Below are 14623 nucleotides of genomic sequence, written 5' to 3'. Positions count from 1 at the left end.
GGTGGGTATACATTTTATTTAGCTTTGCACAATTGTTTTCCCACCATTTTCCTGAATGTGTCATTGTACAAAGGGATTTTCTTAAATGGAGAATTACGACAAACGGGGTGGAAAGTGATCAGGGACAAATCAAGATTTTTTTTTTAAGATAATGAAAGAAAATATTTTATGACTTATATTTCTCAGAAGTTGATTACACCCGGGGACATGGCAAAACAAACATCCACTGAAAGGTGTTAAACATATCTTGAAAGGGAATTTTATGGATTTAAGGCAAAGGATACCTGGCCTTTCGGGATCTACATTTTACACCAAGATTTTTTCCTGAGGACAGAAAAGGCACCACATAAGAATGACCCAATAGCACGAGGCCCAATTAATCAAGAGAAGTTGGCTTGTTTTTACATTTTACCTCCATATGGCAGTCAATTAGATTAACCTATATTGCAATATGATGTAATTGAGCCCCTTGAATCTTAATTTGAGCATGAGTGCCATGGTAACATTACAGTATAAATGCTACCTGTAACTTTACTGAGCTGAAATAAGATCCACAAAATATTTACATCCCTGTTAGTGTGCATTTCTCCTTTGCCAAGAACTCATTCACCTGATTAAACAGCATGATCATTACACAGGTGTACCTTGTGCTGTGGACAAAGGCCACTTTAAAATGTGCCGTTCAACACAATGCCAGAGATGTCTCAAGTTAAGGGAGTGTGCCATTGGCATGCTGACTGCAGGAATGTCCACGGTAATTTCTAAACCATAAGCTGCCTCCGTTTTAGAATTTGGCATTACGTCCATCCGGCCTCAACCGCGTAACACGTTGAGTTCTGCATAGCTTTTCTTTTTCCAGATAGTTATAGAAACCATAAGTTCTTTGATTTCTATAAATGCTTTGATTTATGCCTGAAAAAGAATAGCTCTATACAAAATACCTTAAAAAACAACCATCCCATTAACAGAAGACACCAACAGTTGAGTATCATTTACATTTTTTATTAAATCTGTCAGGTGTTTAGACGGTCTCTTGGATGGGGGGCTCGTAGCCGTCGGCCCTATCCACCTTAGCCCCGGTGTCGTCCCCAGAGGGCTTGGCTGCACTGCTGCCACCACCTTCACCGTGGAGCTCCATCAGTTTGCCCACTGGAAGGAGACAAGAATTATATAAGCACAACACCAGAATACAACTCAACAGGCTGTTAGAGACATTGGATAAGTCACTTAAGATAATTTAGTATGCTAGGCTGTGTTTACACAATCCAAATATGATCTTTTTGACAATAATTATTTGGCCAAAAGATCAGAATTGGGCTGCCTGTAAATGCAGCCATATCGGCATATGTTGAGATACAATTATGTCGTGCAGAACTGCTGCCAGATGCTGGGGAGGGGACCTTACAGTGGTCATGATTAAACCAAGCTCAGTCAAAGGTGACCTTCAATAACCTTGGTTATTTTAGGTTAAAAAAATGTTTTTTTGGAGGTTCTTTAATGCATGGTAAGTTTTTGACAAAGATCCTGAATAGGCTTTCTTTCACACCATCAATTGTCTAGTATTGTGCCATCTGTCGGAGCCATGATCACTCCAAGTACCCACCGTTCTGGGTCCTTGGCGTAGACATAACCCTTTCACTCTCCGCCCCTTATGACACAGGCTCGACACATTCAGTCGGACTGCAACGCCTCAAGGGGCAGGATAGGTTTGAGGTTCAAGGTGACTTACACTCAAACTTGGGCTTCTTCAGCATCTTAACCTTCCTGACGTAGACGTCGTGGAGGGGGTAGATGGACTGGCAGGCCTTCTCAATGTCCTTGCCAACAGAGTCAGGGATCCTAGAGGATAAAGGGAAAAAAACTGAATCAGTAAGAGGGAACCTGGCTTGGCTACTGATAATGACCGGCTGAGAGATCTAGTTAAATGACTGGCTGCCTTCATTGAAAGCCATTCAACTTACTCAGACATCAACATTTAACTGTACACAATTAAAGATGCAGGAAAAGTGTTCAACACATGCAAAATTTTGTTGAAATAAATGATTTGCTTCATCTAACAGCCAATTAATATGCATGCCCATACATGCACTCCATGTTGCATTTCACATGGACCACATCTTCCCAGAGTGCAGAATATTCTATTGAACCAGCAACAGGACGGCGAACATCCTTACAGCTTGTTGACGACTTCCTTCAGGTCATTGGTCTGGACCTCACGGGTCATGATCTCCATCATCTTCTTCCTGATCTGACGGACCTGCTGGTGCTGGGCGTACGACGTCTTCCTGATCTGGTTGGTGCGCTTCTTGGTGAAGCCAACGCAGAACAGACGCAAGAGGTAGCCGTCTGTGGTCTTCACGTCCACATGGGCCTCAATCATGGTCTGGCGGGGAGACAGGATAAAGGTAAATTCATAGTTTTGGGTACATCGGGCCCAACACGTTACCAATAACATTACAGGGCAGAGGTTAACCTCTTATGGCTAGGGGGCAGTATTTTCACGGCTGGATAAAAAACGTACCCGATTTAATCTGATTATTAGTCCTGCCCAGAAACTAGAATATGCATATAATTATTAGCTTTGGATAGAAAACACAAAAGTTTCTAAAACTGTTTGAATGGTGTCTGTGAGTATAACAGAACTCATTTGGCAGGCCAAAACGTGAGAAGATTCTGTACAGGAAGTCCCGTCTGACCATTTCTTGCCCTTCTTTGTCATCTCTATTCATTACAAAGGATCTCTGCTGTTACGTGACACTTCCTACGGCTCCAATGGGCTCTCAGAGCCCGGGAAAAACCTGAATGACGTAATTCAAAGCCCTGGCTGAAACACACGAGCGCTTTTGCTAAGTGGTCTATCAGCAGACAAAAGGCTTAGGCGCGTGCACTGGCCGCCCCCGCCTTTCTGTTTTTCCCTCTTTTTACCGAAACGCAGATTCCCGGTCGGAATATTATCGCTTTGTTACGAGATAAATTGCATAAAAATTGATTTTAAACAGCGGTTGACATGCTTCGAAGTACGGTAATGGAATATTTAGAATTTTTTTGTCAGGAAATGCGCCATGCGCGCGACCCTTCTTTACCATTCGGATAGTGTCTAGAACGCACGAACAAAACGCCGCTGTTTGGATATAACGATGGATTATTTGGGACCAAACCAACATTTGTTATTGAAGTAGAAGTCCTGGGAGTGCATTCTGACGAAGAACAGGAAAGGTAAGACCATTTTTCCTATAGTAAATCTGATTTTGGTGAAGGCTAAACTTGCCGGGTGTCTAAATAGCTAGCCCGTGATGGCTGGGCTATGTACTTAGAATATTGCAAAATGTGCTTTCACCAAAAAGCTATTTTAAAATCGGACATATCGAGTGCATAGAGGAGTTCTGTATCTATAATTCTTAAAATAATTGTTATGCTTTTTGTGAACGTTTATCGTGAGTAATTTAGTAAATTCACCGGAAGTGTTCGGTGGGAATGCTAGTTCTGAACGTCACATGCTAATGTAAAAAGCTGGTTTTTGATATAAATATGAACTTGATTGAACAGACATGCATGCATTGTATAACATAATGTCCTAGGTGTGTCATCTGATGAAGATCATCAAAGGTTAGTGCTGCATTTAGCTGTGGTTTTGTTTTTTGTGACATTATATGCTAGCTTGAAAAATGGGTGTCTGATTATTTCTGGCTGGGTACTCTGCTGACATAATCTAATGTTTTGCTTTCGCTGTAAAGCCTTTTGAAATCGGACAGTGTGGTTAGATTAATGAGAGTCTTGTCTTTAAATAGCTGTAAAATAGTCCTATGTTTGAAAAGTGGAGGTTTTCGGATTTTAGAGGAGTTTGTATTTCGCGCCCCGCCCATCATTGGATATTGGAGCAGACGTTCCGCTAGCGGAACATCTAGATGTAAGAGGTTAAAATGCTGTAAAATAGTCATATGTTTGAAAAATTGAAGTTTTCGGATTTTAGAGGAATTTGTATTTCGCACCACGCCCATCATTGGATATTGGAGCAGATGTAAGAGGTTAATTCATAGTGTTGAGATTACCCATAATGGTACATCACTTTTGAAGGTGGTGTGACAGTATTAGGGTACAGCGTTGAAATTGTGGTTTACATTCCACGTGTGCTGAGAAAAACTATGAGGGAAAGGCGGTGCCTTTCAGCTTAAAGTTGCAATGACACTTTTTGGGTGACCTGACCAAATTCACATAGAAATGTGAGTTATAGCTCTGTCATTCTCATTGAAAGCAAGTATAAGAAGCGGTAGATGTTTGTTTTTTCTATGCTTCCTGTTCTTAAGATTTGCATCTTTTGTAGACCAGCTTCAAAAAGCTGAAAATACAAAATGTTTAGTTATAGAAAATATTACATCGGTTTAGATGGTATAATGATTCTCTAAACAAAGACTGGTTATTTTGTCAAACAAACTGAAATTACACAAACTAAATGGCGGAGTGATTTCTGCATATTGCACCTTTAATGACAGTATGACCCATTTCCATACATTTTGTACTGTGATTATAAAGGCATATCAACACCACAATATCTCCACAAATCCAGCTGTGTGTTACATCCTCCTGTAGGATTCCTCACCTGCCACTTCTTGACCATGGAGCACATCTTGTCACGGGTCAGGTCCATGCCGTGGAAGTTGGTGAGGCAGTTCTTTCCCTGCACGTCTTCTGAGATCAGCTTGAACTTGCGGAAGGCCACCTCATCGTTCTGCAGGTCAGCGAGGCTCACCTCGAACACACGTCCCTTCAGACCATCAGAGGCGATTCCTGGTAGAACAGATTAGTTGATGTGGGACGCAGTGAGGGGAATGGAGGCCAAGGCAGGGAACATCACATCTCTTTACCAGTAATCAGAGGCAATCATTGGGCCGAAACAATCTGTCATCATGCTTTCCCATTGTGTTAAGTACGGTACAAACAAAACCAAGACAAGACCGACAATCTGAAACAATTTTAAAAGGGAAAACTCATAAGGGACATTACTGACCAACAAACCCATATTAAAATGATAGTTTTAGGACAACTTCAGGACTCTATTAGTTGGGACTCCGAGTTGTGCATCGTTCTGGTGTTTTGACGGAAATAACCTTACCACCAGGGTCGGCTTCGCCAAACAAACGCTTCCCGACAACAAAAGCACATGTATAATCTCTAGGAACACTACCTACCAGATGTAGTGAAACGTGTACCTCGGTATTAAATAAATGGTAGATTTTGTGGTAGGCAGTCTCGCGTGAAGTGCGAGGTCTAATGGCAGACCGCTGTCTAACTTGGCAGGAATATGGCACGGTTCTGACAAAAGTTGGATACTAATGTTGATTCGATAGGAGGAACATTTCACGTTGTCTGGTACATTCCTAGAGATTATACATAAGCTTTTGTTGACCGGACATTTTTGGGGCGAAGACGGCTATACTGCGGTAGGGTTATTATCTGTCACCACCCACCAGAACGATGCACAACTCAGTGAGTCCAACCAATATACAGACTCCCAAAGTTGTCCCAAAGCTAGTTGAATTAGGCTACCTAGCTAGCTGGTTACAGTACAAGGTCAGGAGTTCACCTCACTTTAAATCAACCCCCAGTTTCCAAACCGTGCTATAATTCCACTGAACCACGTGGCTCTGTCTGCAGTTATTCTGCTGCATGTTAGTCTTCATACTGGTAGCCATCACCACTGAACCATGTGGCTCTGTCTGCAGTTATTCTGCTGCATGTAAGTCTTCATACTGGTAGCCATCACCACTGAACCATGTGGCTCTGTCTGCAGTTATTCTGCTGCATGTTAGTCTTCATACTGGTAGCCATCACCACTGAACCATGTGTTGCTCCATTAATCGGCATCTGAAAAGCAGACTTACTGGTTCCCTGAGTCCTGGAGACCAAGGTCTTGCCAATGTTGCGGATGTTGAACATAGCGGGTGCCTTGACATCATACCAGTCCTTCTTGGAGAAAGGGTCGACACTGGGGGATAGAGAAAGTAGTGTGGTCAATATCAGTTCTGTTCATCTGTTTTGATATGACACAGGCCTATGTAGCTAGCTAAAGAAACTAAGGTTGCAGTCTAGTTTACGCGAAACCAACCAAAGGGCTAACGTTAACTTGTTATTGTCAAATGCTGGCAATGGTATGCACGTCAACTTCCAGTACAATCAAACGTGGAAATTCAACAGGCACCTGGCTAATCAATAAAACATGACTGGGATAGCATAACGTTAGTTAGCTGGTTACTAACGTAAGGCCCAGCTAACTGGCTAAATTATCTTACCTCACAAATTTGACTTTTCTCGCTAACGATTGAAGGGTTGACACCACGCACATGTAGCCCTGGCTGGCTTGGCTACAATACTTTAATTCTGTTTGACCACACCATTTCGTAGAAAATACTTCGTCTAGCTAACGTTTGCCAGCCAAGAACATAACGTGGACATGTCTGCCATCTTGCTAGCCACCATAGCTACATGAATGATCTAGTTAGGTAGCTTAGCTTGTTAAGATAGCCGATGTCGCTAGATTACAGGCAATGTGTGCATTTCGTCACATTTATATAAGATGCTTCACGATATGCAGCCTGGGTTAAGGCTTTGACAGTCTCTTACATAACAGTTCAGTGTCGCTTATGCACAAACTCATGAACACTGAATGCGCACGGAGTTTAGCAGATTAGCAACAGTGACCGGCCTGAGTGCATCCAGTCAAAATCAACCTCATCCTTCACATTTTCAAACTGAAAGTCAATAACCTGAACTTAAGAGTGTGTATCGCACGATTTAATGGATGAATTGCGCTACTTACATCTTCTTTTTGGCACCTTTTTTGCCACCTTTGGTCAGCCTCTTATTCTTGCCGACTGCCATGTTGGCTACAGGGAGTGAAAGAGAAGGAAATAGGAATTATCGCGAGTGTTACAGACAGAGCTGAGATTTCTCACATCTCGCGACTCGCGATACGTTGAGACCTCACAACTAGCACGTTGTTGCTCAGAACTGGCCTAGCGTGATATCGCAGTCCTTTATTTGATACGTTATAACAACATTTAATAAACTCAGGAAGCGTTTGCTACATTGTATGATATAGTATTGTTATGCTACAATATTGATATTTCTATCCTGATCCTACTGTATCCACTACAATAGCTGCTGCTTCAGCAAAAGCTAATGCGGATCCAAATAAACAACTAAACACCCCCACTTTGACGGTTAGCTCAGTTCATACGCTCACATGAATGATTGACATTCAGTCTGACACATATTGTGTTGTATGTCTGAAATTCTGTAAATAAATACATAATTATATTATATAATTCATATATGATTTATAATAATATGAATCTCTGTTCCAGAAGGAATGAATATATGCATAAACATGTAACTGAGTATAAAATATAAATTAGAACAGCCACTGGTTTTTACTGTGGCAGTGAAATATGATGCACCAACACTTTCACAAAATAACAAAATTCAACTTACAGTCGCTGTCTGTGGAGAAATTAGCAGTCATATGAGCAGACCCATAATAACTTAAATAACTTCAACCGAAATATTCACACATATTCATGATGAAGGAAAGACTATTCACCTGAATTATGAGCAAATAAACATATATTGACTTATCTCAGTGTTTTCCAAACTCGGTCCTGGGGACTCTAGGGGGTGCACGTTTTGGTTTTTGGCCTAGTGCTACACAGCTGATTCAAATATCATAATGTAATGATATGTTGATTATTTGAATCAGATGTGTAGTGCTGGGGCTTAAAAACAAAACATGCATCCCTTGGAGTTTGGAGAACACTGACTTAACTATTCACAACATGTATATGCATGCTATGTTAAACTATATCTTATATGCATGTTATTATGTTAAACTAAATCTTATATGCATATTATTATGTTAAACTATATCTTATATGCATATTATTATGTTAAACTATATCTTATATGCATGTTATTATGTTAAACTATATGGTAGATGCATGTATATTACTCAATACTCTGCACTGTATTACACTATTCAGTCAGCCAAGTACACTGCGTGACAGTCTGCCCTAACATGCTGTATGAGTGAACCAACAAGTGAATACTTAATGAAGAAAACAGGTTGAACCTGAATCTCAAACCGTTAACATTTCATGCAGGTGTGTCTTGCCTCCTCTCGTTATTAGGACACTGATACAACTGTGTCATTACAGGGTTAGGGATGATGCCTAGCTGGGCTGAACCTGGTGACAATGTAAACATTTACATACATTTATTCTAGACCTACATTGTCTCTACACTCTTAGAAAAAAGGGTTCCAAAAGGGTTCTTTGGCTGTCCACATGTAGAACCCTCTGTGGACAGGGTTCTTCATGGAACCCAAAAGAGTTCTACATGGAACCAAAAAAGCTTCTTCAAAGAGTTATCTTATGGGGACAGCCGAAGAACCCTTTTGAGTTCTAGATAGCAAATTTTTTCCAAGATTGTATACAGTAACTGAAAGGTCCTCTTTAATGTTCAACATATGTCCTAATGTTGGTGAGGCCTAATTCGGCCAAATCCCTCATATGTACAGTATACAGAAATCATATACATTTTATAAATGAGTCTGTGAATGTGCATGTTAGAGACATGTTGTAACACCTAGTGAAGATTCATTTAAATAGAATTAATAACATTCCTGTCATCTCCTTGTCAGAGATAATCCCTGATCAGGAGAATGGAAGTGAGGGTCTTTAAAGCTCAACAACCATCCAACATGGAGTAAGTTCTTATCTTGTCACTGAAAACGTTTTGAACCCCTCACCTGGCTTTAAAATCAGCAGGCGCCCAAAAAGGTCTTACTCTTGTCACTGAAAACGTTTTGAACCCCTCACCTGGCTTTAAAATCAGCAGGCGCCCAAAATGTTCTTAATCTTGTCACTGAAAACGTTTTGACCTTCTCGCCTGGTTGAAGTCAACAACCAAAATCAAGAGAGGTGCAGCATTCTCTTCTCTCACAACATGCCTCCAAAGAACGTTATCTTGATTGCCTGCCATATTGCCTACCTTCTATAGCATGCTGCTAAAAATCAGCCTCCTATTCAGAAAGGCATTATCATCATCAATGAATTTACCCACTGGGTACACACTGGTTGAATCAACGTTGCTTGCTTTCCAAACTGTACATTTTTCCCACGATTGTATTTCGAAATTTGAAAAATGCAAACCAACAGCCGCATAGAATATAATCCATAGATGGCAGTTCCCATTTAAATCAGGACTGGCAGGCAATGATAGTGTACCCATGAGTTTAACACTCAAATTGCCAGGGTAAGAGGTTCCAAATCCCTTTTATGGATTATATGCCTATGGCCACAATGCAACAAGCTGTATATTTGGCATGCATGCTGGCCAAATTGCGGCCTCCCGACTGTAGGCAACCGGTAACTGCCAAAATAAAGGAAACACTTGAGAAAGTGAGGGATACAAAGTGTATGTTATGGTGTGTGGGGTGCATTATCCTGGCATGGTTTATGTCCACTTGTAGAATCTATGCCAAGGCGCATTGAAGCTGTTCTGGCAGCTTGTGGTGACCTAATACCCTAAAACACTTTATGCTGGTGTTTCCTTTATTTTGTTAGTTACCTGTATGCACTTTTGATACAATTTAATCCACAGTTATTTTCTTAAAACTATTGATCCTCTGTGGCTAAATTATGCACTCGGGGTATTTTGAACATTGAGAGCAGGCTCCTGTGGTTGGAAAAAAAAACGTAATTGTGTTTTTTTGGCTCTTGGGCCCAGCCCCTGACTCACGCAATTGACCAGTCATATTTATTTATTATGCAGTTTTTTATTAATCGGTTACCCAATCAAGGCAATGCCCCCCAGTTACCCACGTGGGCCCTATACCCCCCCCCCCCATCTGATTATTAGTAGAGCGGTAGCAGCAGGTTGTCTACACTCATTGAGAGCGGGCTCCTGAATCCTCCTGTGGTTTGCGGTTGCAGTAAAAAAATATAGAATATATACTGTATATATGCTTCTTGGGCCCCCCACTGGCCTGGGCCCAGGGGCTTCAGCCCCGGTAAACACCTGCATTAAACCGGCCCTGTCCATGTCATTTCAACAAAATGACATTGAACCAAAGTGAAATAGACCTTGAATTGACATCTGTGCCCAGTGGGGAGTCCCTGGAGAGATGTGTGTAATTCCCTCTTGTCATCATAATGCAACAGCCTTCACTCAGCTTAGTTTTCTGATGGAATCTGCCCCATGGGGGGTTCAAAGTAAATCCAAGCTTCACGCAGAATACATTTCTTAAAGAAAACAGTCAAGAGGATGTGTGTTCCAACCGTATGGTTTTAGCAGCCTTTATTTGTTCAGGATATTTAAAAATATATATTTCCCTCAGGTATTGATTTAGAAGGATATAATGAATGTTCATTCAAAGAAAAGATGACAGCACTTTGGCACAAAGCTCTGTGAGTAGCTGAATTCATTAATGCGTTGTGGAACACAAAAGACAAAACAAGAAAGAAAATGCTGTAAATTAAATGTGTATTTAATTAACGTCATCAAGGTTGCAGTTCAACAGCCCATTATGAAATACAAGTTACTATATCAACACTCTCTCTTACTTTCATTTTATAGGTTACCTCTGGTAAGTCAGTGCAAAAGTGTCTTGACTTGAACCCAGCCTGCATGTAAATTAAAGCATTTCACTGTAGTAAGCACTTATATTTCAGGTCACTGCTACAGAGACCAACCTTGACTTTGGCTACCTCCCAAATGGAACCCTATTCCCTTTACAGTGCACTTCTTTTGGTCAGAGCCCCCTATTCCCCATAGGGCTCTGGTCAAATGTAGCGCACATTAAAAGGAACAGGGTGCCATTTGGGACGCAGCCTCTGTCTGATGCTGGAACTCAACTGACTGCCTCGTGTCCCAGTGTCCCCAGGGAGAGAGACTGCTTGTGAGGTCAAAAGAATTGTGGCGGTGCCTGACTCCTTGGCAACAGCACTAGAACTGGGTCCTAAAATGGCACATTATTCCCCACACAGTGCACTCCTTTTGGCGAGAGCCTTACGGGCCCTGGTCAAAAGTAGTGCACTATATAGGGAATATGGTGCCATTTAGGATGCAGCCTAGGACTGGGAGCCATCCCCCATCCCATTGAGCAAATGAAGTCATCCTGTATCAGAGCCTCGTAGGAGATGAGAGGAGACACACATCTTAATCATGCAATAACGATCTTTGTTCAAATACATTGCATTTGATCTTTTATTACACTTCAATCATACATTGGCTATTCAATATACGTAGGCTAAATGAAATAGAAACCTATCTGACAATGTATTTATTTGGTCTCATAAACGTCTTCAACAAGTTTCAGGTTTTAATGTCACGTGCACAAGTACAGTGCAATGCCTTTCTTGCAACACGGGTCAGTGACTGGAAGAGGCAAGAGAAGCATCGCTGTCACATCCTTTTAATGTCTGGTTTCTATCACCCCCGGTTGCATTACAGCTGTCAATGTTCCACTGCATGGACTGTAGAGAGAAGCATCACAATTTACATGTCTCATGTGAATATGACTTACATTTTTTTTATAGCAGGACATTATTTTGCCTACTCTTATTTTTATCAATAATATAAACATGTTTACAAATGTTTCCCCTTCTATACAACTGTAACCATGGTTGCATAATGTGGGTAGATAATGCCTAAAGTCTGCCTATAGGAAAAAAGAAACATTACATTGACAACCATTATTACAGCCTAATCCTTAGAGTTTTTATATGCAATTTGTTTAATGCAAAATCTCTGGTATGTCTTTGAGTGCACATCAGTAGATGACTCCTGACTCGAGCAAGTATCTTTCTCTTGCCTTTAGACGTCTCTGCATTATAGGCCAACCGGCTACAATATGAGGCGAAATTGTACACTAGACTCTATTCCTTTGGAACCGAATATTTCCTGCATTATAAGCCTCCCCTCTATCCCTGGCATGAACAAGTCCACAGCGCCATCCACCTGGGCTACACCTGAGACCATTGAGATATATCAACGCCTGAGACACCCTGTCGAAGTCACTCGATGCCAACTGCGCATGCTCCACTCATTACGGTTCTCTTAGCAGCAGGATATTATGCTGGCAGCACGATCGCGGATTTTTTCCCCCCATAAATAAGAGTTCCCGTGTAAATACATGCTAAACTTTGGTAATATTTCTTTTTTGCAATCTAGTGCGGTACAACTGTTTTTCACAGCATTGAAACCAATGTATTCATTTTCTTGTATTATTTATGCATTTCTTTGGAAAGTTTCAACAAATACTGGAATGTTGAAAGCTATTGTAGGCTACATTTAAAGAAATACATGTTTAATAAAATACAAATGTATGTTATTGGAATTATTCAATAGAGTCTACAAAACTTAAATTGGTCTCTTGTGCTAGGCAATGGGTACTTTTTGTGTTGTAGAGAAAAAACTTTACTACCTGTTTCATATAAACTGTGGTGTGAAATACTCAGTCGCATCTCTACTAACCAAATATGGGTAGCTTTGGCAGTGGACTGTGTCGCTTGGCCTGCTGCTGGCTTTTCACTCCACCCCCTCCATAGCCCCCAATGCAGTACACTATTATAGACTGTACATGGGATACATATTGGCTTGTAAAGATGACTTTTCTACCTGACTCAGATAAAGTGTGGCGTGAAATACTCACTAAATACTCAGCCAGCAGCAGACCGTGTGACACAGTCACCTTCAGAAATGACACATATTTGGTTATAGCACAGAAAAAAAAAAAGAAAAAAAAAAGTATGATATGTATGAAATTGTATGGAATGTCTGCATTCACCACTGTAAGTCGCTCTGGATAAGAGCGTCTGCTAAATGACTAAAATGTAAATGTAAATGTAAATGTATTAGAGACCCTATTGAGTATTTTCCACCCCACGTTAGCTGAGACAGGTATAAAAGCTATCTCTACAGCACAATATTCTGTATGTGTATGTAGGTCTTAAAAAAGTTTAAACAATATTTTTTATTTGATTTTATAAATTACCTATTGCCTTTTCTTGTTGGCACAGTAAAAGTGTCCATTGATTCAAATGCAATATATTTCGAATTGTAACGTTTTGAAATGTGGGCTTTTATTTTGAAGGTTTCTTCGTTACCATACAAATATGACGTCATAATTTGTGCCGCTGGCAGAATACTGGTACAATACTGTTATGGCGGGGAAGAGCTGTAGCAGGGGGTAAATCAGGAAGAGAAAGCGCTGTAAGTGGGTTAACACTGAAATTTGAACAAGTCTAGCAGTTTTTAGGGAAGGACCGAGTGGATGACTGCTGTCCCTTGTCGAGCACCACTGGCGCTGTTGCCGTACTTGAGCCACGTTTAGGAGTTGTTGCTCATGATAGCACTCTACCTGTCAAGCCTGCTGTGACAATAGCAAGTTCTACTGCTGTAGCCTGGCTGGACTAGTGAAGAAATGAAAGTCGCAGGTGCCTCTTATATTTTGACAGAGGGGAGGAAGGGCAAGGTCTCTGCGACTTGCCTTTAGAACCAAATCTTATTAAACCGGTCCATTTTAGTGAACGGTTTTTGATGCATTATTTCATTCGCCTCCTTATCAAGTTTCCGACCGGGGGAGAGGAGTTCTACATGGAAACGCAGTGACAACTCCAATGTCGCGGTGTCATCGAGTAGAAATCCAACTCTCGTGCGCCTGTGCCTTTCGCGGACTACAAAACGTACTTTGTTGACTCGAAGGCTTATTATTTTGGGAACTGTTTTGAATGGGGAGGGAAATATTTTCGTTGTTTACCTCCAGACTGTCGGCATAGCTGGAAAGAGGATACCATTGTTTTTTTTCTTTCACCGACTTTACTGTATCCCATTACCGCCTTTGGGGGTGAACAGGTGCCTTACCTGTTAACGCCACCTGTCCTCCTGTAGCGATGGCTAGCGAGGAGACGCCTGGTGCTGGGCGACCAGCCGGGCAAGGTGATGGAGCTGCGGCGGTGTCGCTCAACCCTGGCATCCCAATCCGAGGAATCAAAATGAAATTCGCTGTCCTCGCCGGTCTGGTGGAAGTTGGGGAAGTTTCCAACCGGGACATTGTGGAGACCGTCTTCAACCTGGTAAGCTGATTATCGGAAGCCACACTCTAATCTAAATAGTCCCAGGAAACCGTCCATAGAGGATCATGTTACACTGTCTACCAACCTGCCTTTTTTATTTTTCTTGGCTACCTCCTGGCCACAATATTTGTTTATAATGAAGGCTATATTGTGACAAGGCTACTTCATTAGCTAGCCTACTATATGGTCCAATAGCTGAGTGCATAATATTTACTTCCCATGATAAGGTAACTAGAGTAGTAGGCTATGCGGAACTAGGCTATAGCCTATTAGTTAGAAATGTGTGGGCTAATGGTGCATAAGAGTTTTCTTTGTAGAATTTGTATGGTGATGGAAATGCTATATTGGTTTTACAAATCATTACTTGGAAAAGCTTTGTAACCAACCAGCGAGGCATGATCACTTTTCATATTATTCATACAGGATACAATGGGCATGGTCTTATCCTGTTCATAGTTTAGAAAAATTATATGTTTATAGCCTTATGTTTATAG

General features: G+C 41.2%; 2 protein-coding genes, 1 long non-coding RNA gene and 1 other non-coding gene across 4 annotated transcripts in view; 1 reads left to right on the top strand and 3 right to left on the bottom strand.

Annotated features, from left to right (window-relative positions):
• Window positions 1–986: 986 nt before the first annotated feature.
• Window positions 987–6931, bottom strand: LOC115191805 (40S ribosomal protein S3a). The gene is made up of 6 exons (XM_029749737.1): window positions 6815–6931; window positions 5880–5983; window positions 4598–4785; window positions 2175–2383; window positions 1730–1839; window positions 987–1149 (listed from the first exon to the last, which is right to left on the bottom strand). Exons 1-6 carry the CDS (start codon window positions 6874–6876, stop codon window positions 1022–1024), a joined length of 801 nt encoding a protein of 266 aa, XP_029605597.1. The 5' UTR covers window positions 6877–6931; the 3' UTR covers window positions 987–1021.
• On the bottom strand, window positions 1571–1702 carry LOC115193143 (small nucleolar RNA SNORA17). The gene has a single exon (XR_003878105.1). It is a non-coding gene; the product is annotated as a small nucleolar RNA SNORA17 (small nucleolar RNA).
• A 3588-nt stretch (window positions 6932–10519) lies between the features above and the next one.
• Window positions 10520–14005, bottom strand: LOC115191803 (uncharacterized). Its single transcript, XR_003877770.1, has 2 exons — window positions 13918–14005; window positions 10520–11528 (listed from the first exon to the last, which is right to left on the bottom strand). It is a non-coding gene; the product is annotated as an uncharacterized LOC115191803 (long non-coding RNA).
• The window catches only part of LOC115191800 (lipopolysaccharide-responsive and beige-like anchor protein), a gene marked incomplete in the record, with an annotated part of 272883 nt that continues 271439 nt past the window's right edge, over window positions 13180–14623 (top strand). The window contains 1 exon segment of the mRNA XM_029749734.1: window positions 13180–14129. Coding sequence (XP_029605594.1) covers window positions 13947–14129 — 183 coding nt within the window.

This window comes from Salmo trutta, chromosome 4 (genome assembly GCF_901001165.1).
Source record: "Salmo trutta chromosome 4, fSalTru1.1, whole genome shotgun sequence".
Taxonomy (NCBI): domain Eukaryota; kingdom Metazoa; phylum Chordata; class Actinopteri; order Salmoniformes; family Salmonidae; genus Salmo; species Salmo trutta.
Note: the sequence above shows the minus strand (reverse complement) of the source record. Positions and strands in the feature narration are given on the sequence as shown.

Excerpts from the sequence above, each read along its gene's own strand:
- LOC115191805 (XM_029749737.1), bottom strand. The coding sequence starts at position 6,876 with ATGGCAGTCGGCAAGAATAAGAGGCTGACCAAAGGTGGCAAAAAAGGT. Across the intron at positions 5,984-6,814 it reads AAAGGTGCCAAAAAGAAGAT|TGTCGACCCTTTCTCCAAGA; the intron begins GTAAGTAGCGCA and ends TCTATCCCCCAG. Across the intron at positions 2,384-4,597 it reads CCATGGTCAAGAAGTGGCAG|ACCATGATTGAGGCCCATGT; the intron begins GTGAGGAATCCT and ends TCTCCCCGCCAG.